At 42.8% G+C, this 15,720-nt stretch overlaps 1 protein-coding gene across 7 annotated transcripts in view; it reads right to left on the bottom strand.

Moving 5' to 3' along the window:
- LOC124133716 overlaps nt 1-15,720 on the bottom strand; it is a 110,379-nt gene that overhangs the window by 49,530 nt on the left and 45,129 nt on the right. For 4 of the 7 annotated variants that reach the window (XM_046498200.2, XM_046498201.2, XM_046498199.2 and 1 more), the window contains exons 2-3: nt 11,244-11,406; nt 8,878-8,964 (exon numbers count right to left, since the gene is read on the bottom strand). In XM_046498200.2, coding sequence (XP_046354156.1) covers nt 8,878-8,964; nt 11,244-11,406 — 250 coding nt within the window. Of the gene's footprint in view, nt 1-8,877; nt 8,965-11,243; nt 11,407-14,114; nt 14,210-15,720 lie in introns of those variants that run through there. The other 3 variants (XM_046498204.2, XM_046498203.2, XM_046498202.2) reach the window with 2 other exon arrangements.

Here is a 15,720-nt window from a genome sequence, read left to right as displayed (position 1 = left end):
CAAATCTTCATTTATGTACACATTACCGATTTAAGGTTTTGTGTATTTTGGAAAGATTTCGATCAAGTCAATTCCAGATATCAATTGGCTGGTGCAGTCAGATTATAGCCTTCTGAACCGACGGCTTTCATTTTCACAGAAAACACACATATCAATCATAGCCACCTCGGAATAGTGTGCGTTGTCAGTGAGTCTTGGCTACAGAAAAAACAAGACAAATAAGATGGATTTGATTTCAGTAATTAAATCATCTATAGTATTATAAGCTATTTGACGGGCTTCGCAAACTGACATTCGTGAAGTGAAGGTTGTGGAAAAGCCATGATTTGTTTAGCATGGCCCTCGTGGACTTGAGTCTGAAAGGGTCTGACAAAGAAACAGGGCAGAAACTGGGTTTATCACGCCCCCTCACAAGTAGACATTACCAGCGGTGCCATTGTTTCAGAGACAATTGCTGGTGTCCCATGATCTACACGCCCTGGCCTCATCAAGCCAGTCAACGCAGACTCCCACTCCATTTACCCGTTCAACACCAACGACAGCAAGTCTGGCTTCATCCCGTTACCTATCATACCTATCATACATACATGAAACCCACCTTAGTCATTCACGTCCATAGAAACAATTGCTGATCCAGATGGGATGTGTTCACAATGTGATTATATGTCTGAAAAATTGTTGAAATGACATAATATGATAACTCATATTTATACTTTGTTACCTTCTGTTTTTAGGATTGTTTAAATGGGGACGTATCATATTTTGAATTTTGACCTTTGGGGGAGGGGATGCGTCACACAAAAAGCGGGATTGCGGAGGTGGGGGTGGGGGTGGGGGTGGGGGTGGGGGTGGGGGTGGTTTGGGTCCGGCACTGACAAAGATCATCCCTTTGAAGGTTTCGGCCAAATCGTCACAGCAGTAGCAAGTAGTTGCATTGGTAAATAAAAAAAACACTTAAATACGTTTAAGGCAGTCATACTTTTGAGGTAAACCATCTGGTCTAGAAAATACCAACAATAAAGACCAACACTTTACACGTCATAAACTTTACAAGTGGCCATTAATCAACACGTCCTGACTACAGTTGATCAACACAGCTATAAACAAATTTGTAGGTGACTAATTTGTCACTACAAGACCGCTAACGCATGGAATCGTTAAACCCTCTCGACTTACTGGACACGTGGGTATACCAATCGTGTTCGACTGAAGAATTACGTGTAGATTTCCACCAATTTGTTTTAAATATAAGCTAACTAAACACGTATTTAAGTAATTTACAACACACAGACGACAATGTTAAATGTAACTGGTAAATCAACACGACAGACCAATAAAACGAAAAGAAAAGGTTCAAACACTTGGCATTAAAATACATCCGATCACTCGACAGCAAGCCGGAAAAGTCAAATAGTAGAAAATACAAATCTAACATTAAATGTGAATAACGGTGTGATCAAAGAAGGGGATTGCTTGGGGGAAGGATGATTGACATCCGGTAATTATCTGATATATACACCGACATCAGGGTCGCTGGAGTACTCATCCTGGTTTTGACGTATATCTGACCCTGGCACCATGGTAATAGTCCGGTCTGAGCTGACCAGTGGCGAGAAAGGTCAGACAACGGCGGTGGGACGACAGGAGCCAACATATTCCGGACTAATGACAAGTAATGATTTTCTTGTGCACACTTTGGGTTGGAAAATAAACACGTGGTTTATCAGTACGGAGTCTTAGATTGCCATCAAGGCTGTGATATAGGCTTCCCCATCACGTCGCACTCACAGATTCAGTTTGACATTTAGCCGTCCACTCTCGTCTACGACCATCCACGAGTGGATATCATTAAGAACATTTGGGATTTAGACCGCCGCCATAATTAACATATAGCTTTGATCCTTCGTGGAATATAGCCGGTATATCAACCTGCGAATCCAAGGCACCACGGGGGATAGGGGTCGAGTAAAGTGGGACAGCATGGTGACGAGACAAATATCAACATTCCTCATTGGTCCGGTGCCAGAAGACCTTTGTGGATCAGCACAACCTGGGTTTGAACCCGGTAAGTTGGCTACTTTACACGCCATCAAGTGCGGGTCCAGGATTTTGAAAAAGAGGGCATGCACGCATTGACTTCCCTAGGACCCAGTTAACATGTAGGGTGTCAGAAGAAGGGAGATGTGTCCCTCATATGCACGTACGTACGTACGTACGCACGCACACAACTCTAGATCCGCCAGTGGCCTTGACCTTAACGACACTGATACGTTCGATTTAACAAACCTGTTTGCGAAAAGAAATCACACGTTATAACCAATTTCTAACCTGCGTGTTCAAAGAAACAATATATACTACTCAAAAGAAGTTAAGGATACCTGATTCTTTCATATTACAATAGTTAATCTCTCATGCCATGACAGATTAATATGACCTATATGAAAGAATCGGGTGATCCTTAACTTCTTTTGAGTAGTATATATAAGATTTAATTGAATTTAAGAATTTCCCTTATTCAACAGGATCAGGTCTAATCTCCGTTGATCTAATTTAGCGCCAACCGAGACAGAAAACACCAGACACAGAAGTCCGAATGTATGAAAGGAGAACTGATTTCCTCCCAACTGCCCATCACGACCTATAACGAGCAGCTAAGGACAGTTCAGCTGAGATTAGTCTCACGTATATTGCGAAGTTAAGCTTAACCAGATGAATTCTGAAGGAGACCGACTGACCAGTGGCTAGTTCAATCTCGGCAACTGGGAAGCAATCCCATTGACCACAGGTGCCCATGTGAACATCGTTCCTGATAATGAAGTCTTCAGGAATAGCCTACAAAGAGACGCCACGAGTGATGCGAACACCGGTGTAATCTGAAGGAAGTCTCACCGACAACGCTCATAATTAAATAAAGTGTTGTTATTTTGGTTACAGATATGAGAAAAGAGAACAAGATGGTGATTTACACTTTACGTATATGTTGGAGTGTCTGGCTGTGATGAATTATTTGAAATCAATGGTTATTAGAATTTCAGTGATGAGTTTTTCTTTTCGTCTATACAAATAGTTCTCGGGGAACTATCTTTTATGTGTGTGTGAGTTTTGAACAGTTAAGGCGTGTCACCTTGATGTGGGAGGAGAGCCCCGCCCCAAGAGACAGGAGGATGAAGATCAGTGACATTTCTATAATAACAAACACATACACACTCTCTCTCATTTTGAAAAAAAAGAAAATGAAAAATCAACCTTGGAAGAAACCGAGATTAAGCAATTTAAATTCTATTAGACATGTTCAATGATATGTCTGGACGGGAGAATGTAAATGGAGAACACAGGCAAATTATACGAACTGAGAATATCAGATCACTTGAAATTCCATTACACGCCGAATTAATGAGTATATCTCAGAGATCGTGGACTTTTAAATTGGAGCCTGATTCGGAGCTTAATCTTGAGGCATGGGCAATTTCAAGTCAGCCAAGGGGGAATTAGGGAGGGCGAAAGGAAGGGGAGGAAATTGAAACATGAAACCAAACTAACGTGACGTCACAGGCAACCTCCACAATACGACTGTTATACTGTATATAAAACGTCAACGCCAGAGAAGAACCAGTCTCGATTATCTGCCGACACAAATTCCATTGGGCGCAAAAGGCAAAATAGTGGTGAACATTTTTGAATGGATCACAGAAAATCAGAGCGACGGAAGATATGAATAACTAAACCAGGTTAGAGGGTCTCCTTTGAAAACCAAATATAATCAACACCATCTTCATTAAAATCCGCTTCTGCTTTAATTGAAACAAAAACCTTCAGAAAGTGTACACCACTGTACCAATTTAAGCTGACATCAGCAAATCTGCAGCTTTTTGTCCGCGTGATCACACAGACCTAAGAATGAATCCTGCTGGTTTTGCTCTCATCCCGTCTTTCAATTTTTGTTCAGATGCTTAATTGCAGTAATTTACTTTAGCCTCGAAACCAGTTGTTAGCAGGGGGCCATAATTTTAGTGTTTCATCAGTACTTCAAATATAGCTTGATAAGTATCGATCTGAAACAACATACTGTGGCAGTAATTACAACGGTAACACACCATATACCAAAGTGCCGAGTACCAAGTAAACTTCATCGATTGACCTACAAGACAAAGATCTTACTATGACAACGCCAGCTGTCTGCACTGTAAAGAAGGGTTGATGTTAATTATATGAAACGCATACGTAATAACCTGGAGTAATAAACTTGGAGTACGGCAGGGTGTGACACTGGGACCACTTTGTTTGTTGTGTAACACCGCACAATATTCCAGCTACATGACGGCGGTCTGTAAATAATCAAGTCTGGACCAGACAATCTAGTGATTGACATCATGAGCAGCGATCCACGCAATTGGGATACGATGACATGCATCAACCAGGTCAGCGTGCCTGACCACCCGATCCCGTTGGTCGTTGCTAACGACAAGCATGGGTCGCCTTTTACGGCAAGCATGGGTGGCTGAAGACCTGTTCTACCATTAGCTTCAGTCTCTAGAGTTGTTCTAACCAGACACATCATGAGGGGAACATAGAGGAGGGAGTCATGTATTAGTCTCTTTCTGTACGCTCTTCCAGCACTATACAGCGGCCTGTTAATCGAGTCTGGGTCAGAAAAACCAGTGGTTGATATCATGAGCAATTGTCTGGTCCAGAATCGATTATACACAGCAGCCGTCATATGTCTGGGATATTGTTGAGTGAGGCATTTAACAACAAACAGACATAATTACCGAATGTTCGAATCTATAATACGTGGACGGTTTGAAGGCGTCACGAAGGCCGGATATTGAGTTTCATTTCTCGCCAATACCACCACGGATATATGAAAGATGTAGCTAGGTATTGGTCATAACAATTTCCTCAATTATCTTAATTATCCGCCATTAATGGTAAGCTGGTCGCGCCACAGGCTACAAGAAGTATTGATGACGTTTGAATACATGACTGGGTTCTGGCATTCTAAAGCTTCTTGTATAAACGTCCATAAATCTACCGGGTCCCGTTCCACAAAGCGATCTTAGAGCTACGATTGTCTTCGGTCTATGTTAAAGCATTGGAGTTACGATAGTCGTAGCACTAAGGTCGCTTTGTGGAACGGGGCCTAGCATATGCATCACCACTGTTAAGCTCGATACTGTGGACGTTGGTTTAAGGGGCGGTCGGGTAGCCTTGTGTTTAAAGCGTTCGATCGTCACGCCGAACACCCAGGTTCGATTCCCGACATGGGTACAATGTGTGAAGCCCGTTTCTGGTGTCCCACGCCGTGATATTGCTGGAATATTGCTAAAAGCGGCGAACTCACTCACTCATTCACTCACTCACTCACTTGATACTGTGGACTTTGGTTTCACGCAACTTATTACAGCATGTCGTATCACCGTGTGAAGTTTAATATTGAAAGAATAATCAAAGTCGAACAGTCTGCATCCCTGCGTTAAAACTCTAGAGTAGGTTCATTTCAAACACATGATGAGAACGAATCTGGGATTCGAACCAGACCAGATGATCCTGTCAGCTAAGGGACACACATCTGTACTGCCATATAAAACTGAGCCAACTGAGCCGCGTTAATCCAGAAAATAGCAATATTCCATCAATATGACGGATGGGGACTCCAGTGTTTCACACACTGTCCAGATGCGGGGAATCGAACCCAACTTCGCGACGAGTGAACGCTTTATCCACTAGGCTACCCCACCGCCCCCATTCCAGGAAATAGCGAAATCGACTATGGGTTATGTCAAATCAACATGGAGTGATTAAGGATCATACGATGTGTCAAGTTTGGTGTATAACCCCTGTGAAATCATTCTTACAGGGGTTCAATGCGCTGTCAAACCTGTGTTGTGACTACTACCTGGTACCCATATAAAGCCAAACGTGGCCTCGTTCTTCAACGTTACAACAGTCGGAATGCTAAAATACCCTAAATTTGTTCGTTCGAGATCAGGTGCAGTAGACAAAAACACAAACCTACACCAGCCATGTATGTATGTAAATATTAAATGTTAATACAAATCAAATGAAAAAAATAAAAAATGCTGAACATCTTAAAATGTAAGTGGCGTGTACACATATGACGTGAACAATGTGAGTTGGGTTGAGCGACGCTTCATACAGCTTTTCATTTAAATTGCAGCTTAATGTGAAGCCTGTCCAAGACGTATGGCATTTGACTGAAACCAACGCGCATGCTATTTACAACAAAGAATCAAAATCGCGGTGAACATGGAATTCGAACTCCCGACCAACTGATCCTGAAATTGCAAAGGGACACAACTCAGCACAACGAAGTGATGATGGCCACGTGAGCGTGTCTGCAGATGAAATATCTACTCTAACGAACACACTTGTGCTGTAACTGTGCCACAACGCTCAGGCCAAGCGGTACTTGTGAAACAGGCACAATGAGCCACTCAAAATTCGCACTGTATCAAAGACACGACACAATGGCCATTACCAATGACATTTAAAGCCTGCCAAGTAGGTTTAAAGCAACAGCAACGCGACCTACGGATATGCAATGTGTGTCAATTGCAATCATCAATTGCAACTCTTATTTGACATATCCTAGACTAATTAACGGTTGTCGCAAACGAACATTTCAATGGAATGCAACAGATAGCTGCATATCTAGACAACTGTGAACCATATCGCCATGTATGTGCGGTTATCATTTTCAGAAGTACGTCAACAGATTCACTTGTTCTGAATGTAAGTACGGTTTATACACAGTCATTCACGCTTACGGGGAGAACACATGTTTTGAGTCAAATTAACCCCACGGCTGTTGACAGACACGAAGCACATTGACTGGCATGTGATCACGTGCAGACATGAGTGTACATTTCCAATTCCTTATGTTCAATAACAACAGCTGATAGAATCAGGCGTTTTATTGTGCCTCGGGGTACGTCTTGTGGGATTATATGTTTTATTTTTATTGTTTATCAATTTATTTCCATGATTTCTTGACACTTGTTGCTGTGGGACACGATAATAATTATTATGTTTATGATGATTTTCAATAACTTACGAAAGTTTCATTTTCAGCTTAAGTAATAAAGTTTTTATTTGTTCATAAAAAGAAGTTATTTGTTTGAAGAGTGCGTTAGGTATGAGTATGATACCAGTTAACAAAATTGGTCAATAGCAAAATGATAGGGATGAACCGGAATTCGAACCAACGAGCATAGGTTTCTGGCGCACCTAAGGGATACAACTCTGCAAGGCCACCCGTACCCCTAATGTCTGAAGAACAGACAACGAGCGTGGTATAACTGGTGGTATGAAAAATGAAAATCCTGTCCTGGGCACCATTCCACAAAGCGATTTTAGCGCTACTACTAACATAAGCCAGTGTTAAAATATGGGAGTTACGATCACCTCAGCGCTAAGATGGCTTTGTGGAACGGGGCCCTTGACGTGTGGTGTTAAAACAACTGCACTCCAGATCATGTGTGATATTTACTGGTCGATACAACACTGCAGCAGAGATAGTATGTGATAAAAACAAAACTATTGCGTTATAGACTATGTGACGTGACTAGTAAACACAATTATCGCACTGAGAGGCTGTGAGTGAAATGATGTTCAAAAGCGTGGGTTATAAGGATGTTCCGGGTTCCTACATCACTTTCATATTTTCTCGCGCACATATATCCGACAGAGAGACTGAATGTCGGAGCATCTTATCTGGCCGAATTCCAACTCAACTGCTTACACATGGAATAAGGTTCCTTCCTGTTTATATTACAAACTTAATATACATAAAAGCGACAAAAGAAGTACAAATATTGTCGGTGGGAAACACAAACATCTGTTTTGATCTCATTCATTCTCTAAATATGAGTGGCAATCTCTCTTCCACAAGCTCGGACTCTCTTTCAAGGTCATTGTCATGAAACATTCTCCCAATCTCTCAATCAACACCTCATGAACCTTCTACATGTCATTGTCATAATATTATCTCCACCATTCTGAAGTTCACTTTCATAAGCGTTCTCTCCACCTTCTGAAGGTCACTTTCATAAGCGTTCTCTCTAACCTTCTGAAGTTTACTTTCATAAACGCTCTCCCCTCCAAGCGTCCCCATATTCTACTATTTCATCCCATCAGTTCATAAAGACTTCTGTGCATTCAACCTGTCTATAGTTTCCTTGAGGTATCGGGGCACGGGTGGCCCAGTCGTCTAAGGCGCCGAGATTCGCTGTGCGGAGTTGAGTCCCTTTGGCACGCCAGAAACCTATATTCGAACATACCGGTCCGCCCTTATTATGTTTCTAGGTTTGCCAGCACCATACCCGTGCTCGTGGGACCTGCATCACTTCGGGCTTTCCTCCCACATTAAGCTGACATGCCGCGATATAACTGGAAAACTGTTAAAACCGGCGTTAAACCCAACTCACTCACCCACCTCGAGGTATCTCGCATTAATTTTATTTCATCACACTAACTAATGACGTCTCAAAATATTTTTAAAAAACACTCACACCAAAGTTTGTTTACACTGCACTCACCAATCTCACACACACAATCAACACACACTACTGCATCACATTGCCCCAATATTTGATACTGCCATCGATTTTCCTATCACGCACTGTCCTGAATATCAAACATACATAAATGTGGACACATATTCCCCCATCAATCATTCTGACAATCTGTAACAGACGTCAGCTGCTACACCTCAACAGTGAAGGGTTATTAAACGAGTGGATAGATGTTATAAGCTTGTAAACAGTGTTGCTTCATGAGGGTTAGCGATGGAGAATGAAGCATGCAGACAAGGAAGCAGGACGCATACGTTAGTTCTAGAAGCATGTGCCCACTCACATCTGGCCCCCGACCTCCGTGCGCTCCTCTAATTCCATGGTGCCATTGCCGTTGGTTGAGACGACGTCATATTTATGGAAACGTGGCCTGCAACAACAAGGCAGGCTGACAAACGGGGACATCACCCAGGCAATACTTGGCCCACCGGTCAGGCATAGAATCAAATGTCTGACTGCTGTGTGTCTGTGACTGTGGTCTAGCTGTGTGACTGTGGTCTAGATATGCATGTTTGTATGCTTGTGACGGAATATGACTGACAGCCTTTGCATGCGTGACCGTCTGCTTTTAGTTTGTCTGTGGGTGAGTGACTGTTGCTGAGGGCGAGTGCCCCATGTCCGTGGGTGCGTGACTGTTGCTGAGGGCGAGTGCCTCATATCCGTGGGCGAGTGACTGTTGCTGAGGACGAGTGTCCCATGTCCGTGGGCGAGTGACTGTTGCTGAGGGCGAGTGCCCCATGTCCGTGGGCGAGTGACTGTTGCTGAGGGCGACTGTCCCATGCCTGTTGGCGAGTGCCCCATGTCTGCGGGTGAGTGACTGTTGCTGAGGGCGAGTGTCCCATGTCTGTGGGTGAGTGACTGTTGCTGAGGGCGAGTGTCCCATGCCTGTTGGCGAGTGCCCCATGTCTGCGGGTGAGTGACTGTTGCTGAGGGCGAGTGTCCCATGTCTGTGGGCGAGTGACTGTTGCTGAGGGCGAGCGTCCCATGTCTGTTTTGCGAGTGCCCCATGTCTGTGGGAGAGTGACTGCTGTTGAGGGCGAGTGTCCCATGTCTGTGGGAGAGTGGCTGCTGTTGAGGGCGAGTGCCCCATGTCTGTGGGAGAGTGACTGTTGCTGAGGGCGAGTGCCCCATGTCTGTGGTCGAGTGACTGTTGCTGAGGGCGAGTGCCCCATGTCTGTGGTCGAGTGACTGTTGCTGATGGCGAGTGCCCCGTGTCTGTGGGCGAGTACCTATGTCTGTGGGCGAGTACCTGTGTCTATGAGCATGCCAGCGTCTCCATGCTAGAATGTATTAGTTTGTCTGTTCGTCAGCCAGTATGTGTGAGCATGACTGCGTCTGTCAGTAACAGTGCAATTTAGCTGTGCGTCAAATTACCTATGTTCATTACTGCCAAAAATGCTTCCTGCTCAAGATGGGAATACCTGGGGCCAGTGGCTGATTATCTGGGCAGGTTCAGCTATGTTCATTGCCAGAGAAGCAAGAAGCCTTTGAAGCACCATCATAAAAACACATCCAATGCAATCAGAAGCGGGAACAAGGCAGATTAATGAGAGGATGGCCGTTTGGGTTACTAAGCTCAGATAAAGAACACCGTATCCTACAAAGGTGCGTCTCCGTCTCAAAGGGCCAAACCCGTCGTCAGTGTTCGTGTCAAATATAGCACAGTGTTACAGGATTGAAATATACATGAGGACAAAGTCCCCACCACCCACCCTTCCCCGGGCCCGTACATTTCGTAGTCGTAGCACCCCAGGCGAAACCGAGACAGAATGTGCCCCAGTACCACATGTTCCTGGATAGAGCCGACTATTGAGGATCGGGTGGATAAGATCGATCTGGTTGATTGTATATGGTCGTGTCAAGGCGGCGTGGGCCATTGGTGTTCCTTGTCAAAGGTCCTGGTCGCCGTGATACAGCTGGACTTTGGTCAGGAGTGAATAACAATCACTCACTTACTGACTTAACCCACCCACCCTCATTCAATAGCCCTGTGGTTTCTATTGAACAGGACGTTCCAGCTGATTGTCCCACAGTGCCAATACACTTTTCATCCTCTATATCTGCTTGTTTTCTTTTTCCTTTCGTTATGGATGTTGTTTAACGATACAGCCAACACTATTCCAGCTGTATCACGTCAGCCTGTGCATAATCGAGTCTGTACCAAACAAACCAGAGATCGCCATCCTGACCACAGACCCACCCCGGATAGGAAATAAACACGCCACCGATCCAGGCCACCCAATCCACACAGTCGCCTCTTCCAACATAAGTGTAGTACCTGGGGACCTATTCTAACCCTTATCACCCCATTCTCAACACAAGTCCTGAAGTGTCATCAACGTCGTGTCTTGTCTATTCCATGAGCAAATGGTGGCATTTGTCATCAAATCCCGTGGTGGTTATGTGATGTGACCATTCCGTATCCTCCTGTAGGCGTTTTAACATATACATTCACTCACATTCAAATTAACAGAACAATTTCCGTTTCCTCATCCCTCCTAGGCCAAACATGATAATGGCGTTATGGGGCTCGACGGGGTCACTGACCCTCATTTCCCGCTGCTGATAACTCAAAAGGAAGACTACATATATGGTTGAACCTGAAAATGAGATCAGTTAAGAATGTTGCCATGGTTACCGTGTACTTACACGTCAGGGTACTCCAACAGAGCTCTTGTCTTGTAAGTGCCAATAAGAAGACTTCCGGTCACTCCGCCGAGCCCCATGAACAGGATAATCCAGGCAATGAGAGACGCGCACGGCACGTGCGATAAACATCTCAGGAATTTGTCACAGCACGTGTCTCCTCGCACTGAAATACACAAGGACAACATGATGTCATCTGTCACTGATGAAGGAAGCAATGCTATGTTTGTTTGTTTACTTGTTGCTTTAACGCCGAACTTATCTATATTCCAGCTATGACAAAACATAATCGGGGCGAAGCGGGATTCGAACCCACAATCATAGGTTTATGGCGTGCCACAGCGAATCGCGGCGCCTTAAGGGGCATTCACATGGTACAACTAGTTGTATACAACTTGTTGTATGCAATTAGTTGCACGAACTGAAGTTGTATACAACACGGCGGCGAGTTGCATACAACTCGAGTCTCACGAGATCTCTGACAAAAAACTTGTGATTCACTACATTATCGCTGGAATCTTGGTTGCCGAGTTATGTTCAGACGCATCGCTTTGAAAAATCAACGCTGTGCGAGAATTGCGGTCGCGCGGTACTGGACCAACCTCTGACTTTGCAATTTAACGGACTTGTATATTATAGAATTTTTAACCCCATGATGGAAAATTAAATGTATAACGTGACACATTCGATACGAAAACGTACTTGTTTTATGTGGCGAAAACAAATTTTCCGTTACATGACGTCAAAACACGAGGGCAATGTCCACATGTACGAAGACAAAAAGGGGCATAACTCCGCAATTCTTAACCTAGTCATAGCAATACCCAGTTTCCGTCATGTCCGTGGTGAGCATCTGCTTTGGCTGAGGACAATTATACATTCTAGTATCTTTTTGTTTATGTGTTTCTACAAAGTTCCCACAAAGCTATCGATTTTAATAATCGCATCGGTTCCTTTTCTGGGACATTGAATGATTGTCATCCAAAATGTTCTGAAGACATATTTCAGATTTTGTTATAATATAGAAGAATGATCTATAAAAATCCTGAAAGTGGCATTTGGCCAGTTGAAACCAGATACTTTTAGCTTATTTCCTAATTTATAAGAAACGTTGAAATCGCTAACACAAAAAAGTAACAGTATATTACCACTTATATTCGGTTATAGTATAGAAAATTTCGATTAAAAGAACAGAATGTTGGGCTTTAATGGGCAACGCACACCCAAACCCCAACAGACCATGACCCACCTCCACCCTGGAATCTCAAATGGTGCCCCCCTATTTTGAAGCGCGCACCTGATGCAATCTTTAGCTGTCAATGTTCCGATAATTAAACGATAAAATTCAAGTCAAGTAGTTGTCCAAACATGAGTTATACATCAATAAAAACATAACGTGACGAATTTCCTTCAGGTATACATTTACTTTAATTTAAGAAATGAAGTGCCTGTTTTATTGAATCTATCTATATAAATTTGCCACAATGAATATTTCACAATTCTCCAAAGGAAATATGTATATGTTGCAGTGTGTTACATTCACATATCATCTTATTGGAAGAATAACACGATGAATGTCAATTTCTATGATCAAACAAACAGCTGATTATTATGCGTTTCATAAATTCTATGGCATTTTAGATTATATTAGTAACAGTACTGCATACATGTACCCATTTTGCAGCAGTGCATTATTTTACTGGGTGAGACGATATTGAAGAGATATTCAAATTATAATTCAAGATTGAAACAGTAAACTACTTCATGAACTGAATGCGTTGTGTACTAGTTCACCCGCACCTCAAAGAAAATAACAAATAAGTACAACGATGTTGATGCTGACGTATACTAATATGACATCACTACCGGTAACCTCCCGTCATAACATAGCGAGTTCAGTGATAGCAGTACGCGGAATGTTTGGAGTAGGTTTTACCGTGATGCTGGGATCACATATATACATAAATGAGTCAAGTAAGTTAAGTAATCAGAATCAATCTGAAATCAACAAGTTCTATTTGTTTTTATGTTTCCCTTATCGCATCGATACCACGTGGAAAGGCAGACCAATACTGTCGTCAGTGTGCGTGATTTTGCGTCAGTCATGGCGTCACGTGAAACGATTTCTGTTGACTTTTCCAAATAAGTATCTGTGTAATTATTAATTCCTCAATTCTTGCAACGATTGTCGAGCCATGCATATTCGTAATAATTTGAGCTAATGTATGCAACAAATTAACGACCGAATCTCTCGGAATAGAAGAAAATGTTTGGTAAAACTAGAAGTTTGCTTTGTTTACATTTTAAATGAGAAGGCCCACTGGTAGGTTTCACAACACAGGGTTTGGTTTCACACTTGAATATTGCAGTTGATTTCATTTGGACCGTTTGTATTAGTGACTTAGACAAAATGTCAATTGATTGTTAATGGTATGATGAATTCAGGGATGTATGTATCGTAGCTCAGTGTGAAATACATGTGATGTGACGCGAAAAGAACCGTGATTTTGCAACGCTATCCAACATGGAGGTTCGGTCCAGAGTTTTTTATGTTTCGAAAACGAATATAGGGGTATGGGAGTCTTTTCGGAATGATGATTGGTGTTTTGACAAAGAGGAGGCACCCAATGGTTTTGTAATTGAACTTCTCATGTAGCTATACGTTATTTGAATAGATAATCACATGTATGATGTATTTTAAGTTTTAGAAACGTATTATGGACCCAATCTCATCTTGGTCTACACTACAGTGTACAGTGTACAGTCACATAGCCTGTCGTTTCAAATAACACCATGGACAGTTTAACCAGGCGAATTAGACCGATGCAAATGTCAAAATATATAATTTCGTACAGTGGTCTTCTACGTACCTACTTTTCATAGGTCCTTTATTGAGTGGTGACACTGGAGTTATCGAGTTATCGACGTGAATCGGCGTCGCCATTTTTGTTTACAAATTGACGTGTAAATGTCACGTGATTTTCATACGCGTTTTGATTGGCTGCGTTCATACAACTTGTCGCATGAAAATAGAGCAAGTCCTATTTCGTACAACTCGCGTCCAACAAATTGCATACGTCAAAAGTTGGACCGACTTGCCCGTTCACACGATGCAATGTGTTGCATGCAACAAATTGTATACAACTAGTTGTACCGTGTGAATGCCCCTTTAGACGACTGGGCTACCGGTGCCCCCTTAACACTGCATCGAGGAGAGTGATATTATAATGACGACACTGATACACAACGGCGATGATGATAATGATGGTTATAGTGATGAGAGTATGTTGTGACACTGCTTTTAGCAATATTCCAACAATACCACAGCGGAGGACACCAGAAATTGGATTCACAACATTAATGATGATGATGATGATGATAATAACGACGATGAAGTGACAATGGTGACAACGGCAATGACGATAACAATAACAATAATAGTATTAATGACAAGTACTGCATTCAGGGTAATGAAAACGATGATGGTGAAGTCGCAATGACAACGGTAATGGCAATAGCAATAACAATGTGGATGACAAGTATTCTAGGTGAGTAAGTATTGTTTTACGCCGCTATATCCAACAGCATTCCAGCATTATCACGGCGGGGGACACCAGAAATGGGCGTCACACATTGTACCCATGTGGGGAAATGAACCCGGGTCTTCGGCGTGACGAGCGAACACTTTAACCACTAGGCCACCCCTACGCCGTATTCAAGGTGATGAAAACGATGACCACAGCTGCCTTACTGAAAAAGATGCTGATGAAAGTAGTGAATTATCGGTATTGTCGTCTTCCTGAATTAGATTGAACCTACGCGCAAGTATTCGGATATTCACACATGTCACTCGGTTTGTTGTCGATTTTTAGGATCCACCCAACTGTGACTAACAGTGAAAAAAACATCAATCTATGTTTGAGCACACGCTCGATTATTCCTTGATAGTCAAACATGACGACGGAAGCAAAATAAACAACTTGAACAGATGTAGCATTCCTAACACACACAAACACATCTCCAACATTCCCGGATCATTCATCTGCCGAGCGATTATCCTCATTATGCGCCATTAATATTCAGACATAATAAGCAACACATTCCAATAATAGCTGTCATTTCCCGTTTATTTAAAATATTCCCTGCCAAACTATTCAAATACGTGTAATCCATGCTTTCCAAACATTCTGAAACCACGCCAGTTTCATGTGCAATTTCTGCTGCATCAACATCGCCAGGCAACTTCAGGAACATAATTAATAGTGCAATGCAACTCCAAACTCATTGGCCCGGACAGAATATGAGAAAACACCTAAGCATACACATCAAACAGGCACAGTCTCACCTTGAAGTAAACATAGCACACAGCTGGAAGTTGTGGAAATCACAAGGAGGTAAAACCCCACCTTGCGTCACACCTACGTGTTACCTTCGCCGTAATGAGCCTAAGTGCGTTCAAAATCGCATAAGCAATACTGTA

The sequence above is a fragment of the Haliotis rufescens genome, unplaced genomic scaffold (assembly GCF_023055435.1).
Source record: "Haliotis rufescens isolate VD_foot unplaced genomic scaffold, xgHalRufe1.0.p SCAF_7, whole genome shotgun sequence".
NCBI lineage: Eukaryota > Metazoa > Mollusca > Gastropoda > Lepetellida > Haliotidae > Haliotis > Haliotis rufescens.
The sequence above is the reverse complement of the archived record's forward strand: the minus strand, read 5'-3'. Positions and strand labels throughout refer to the sequence as shown.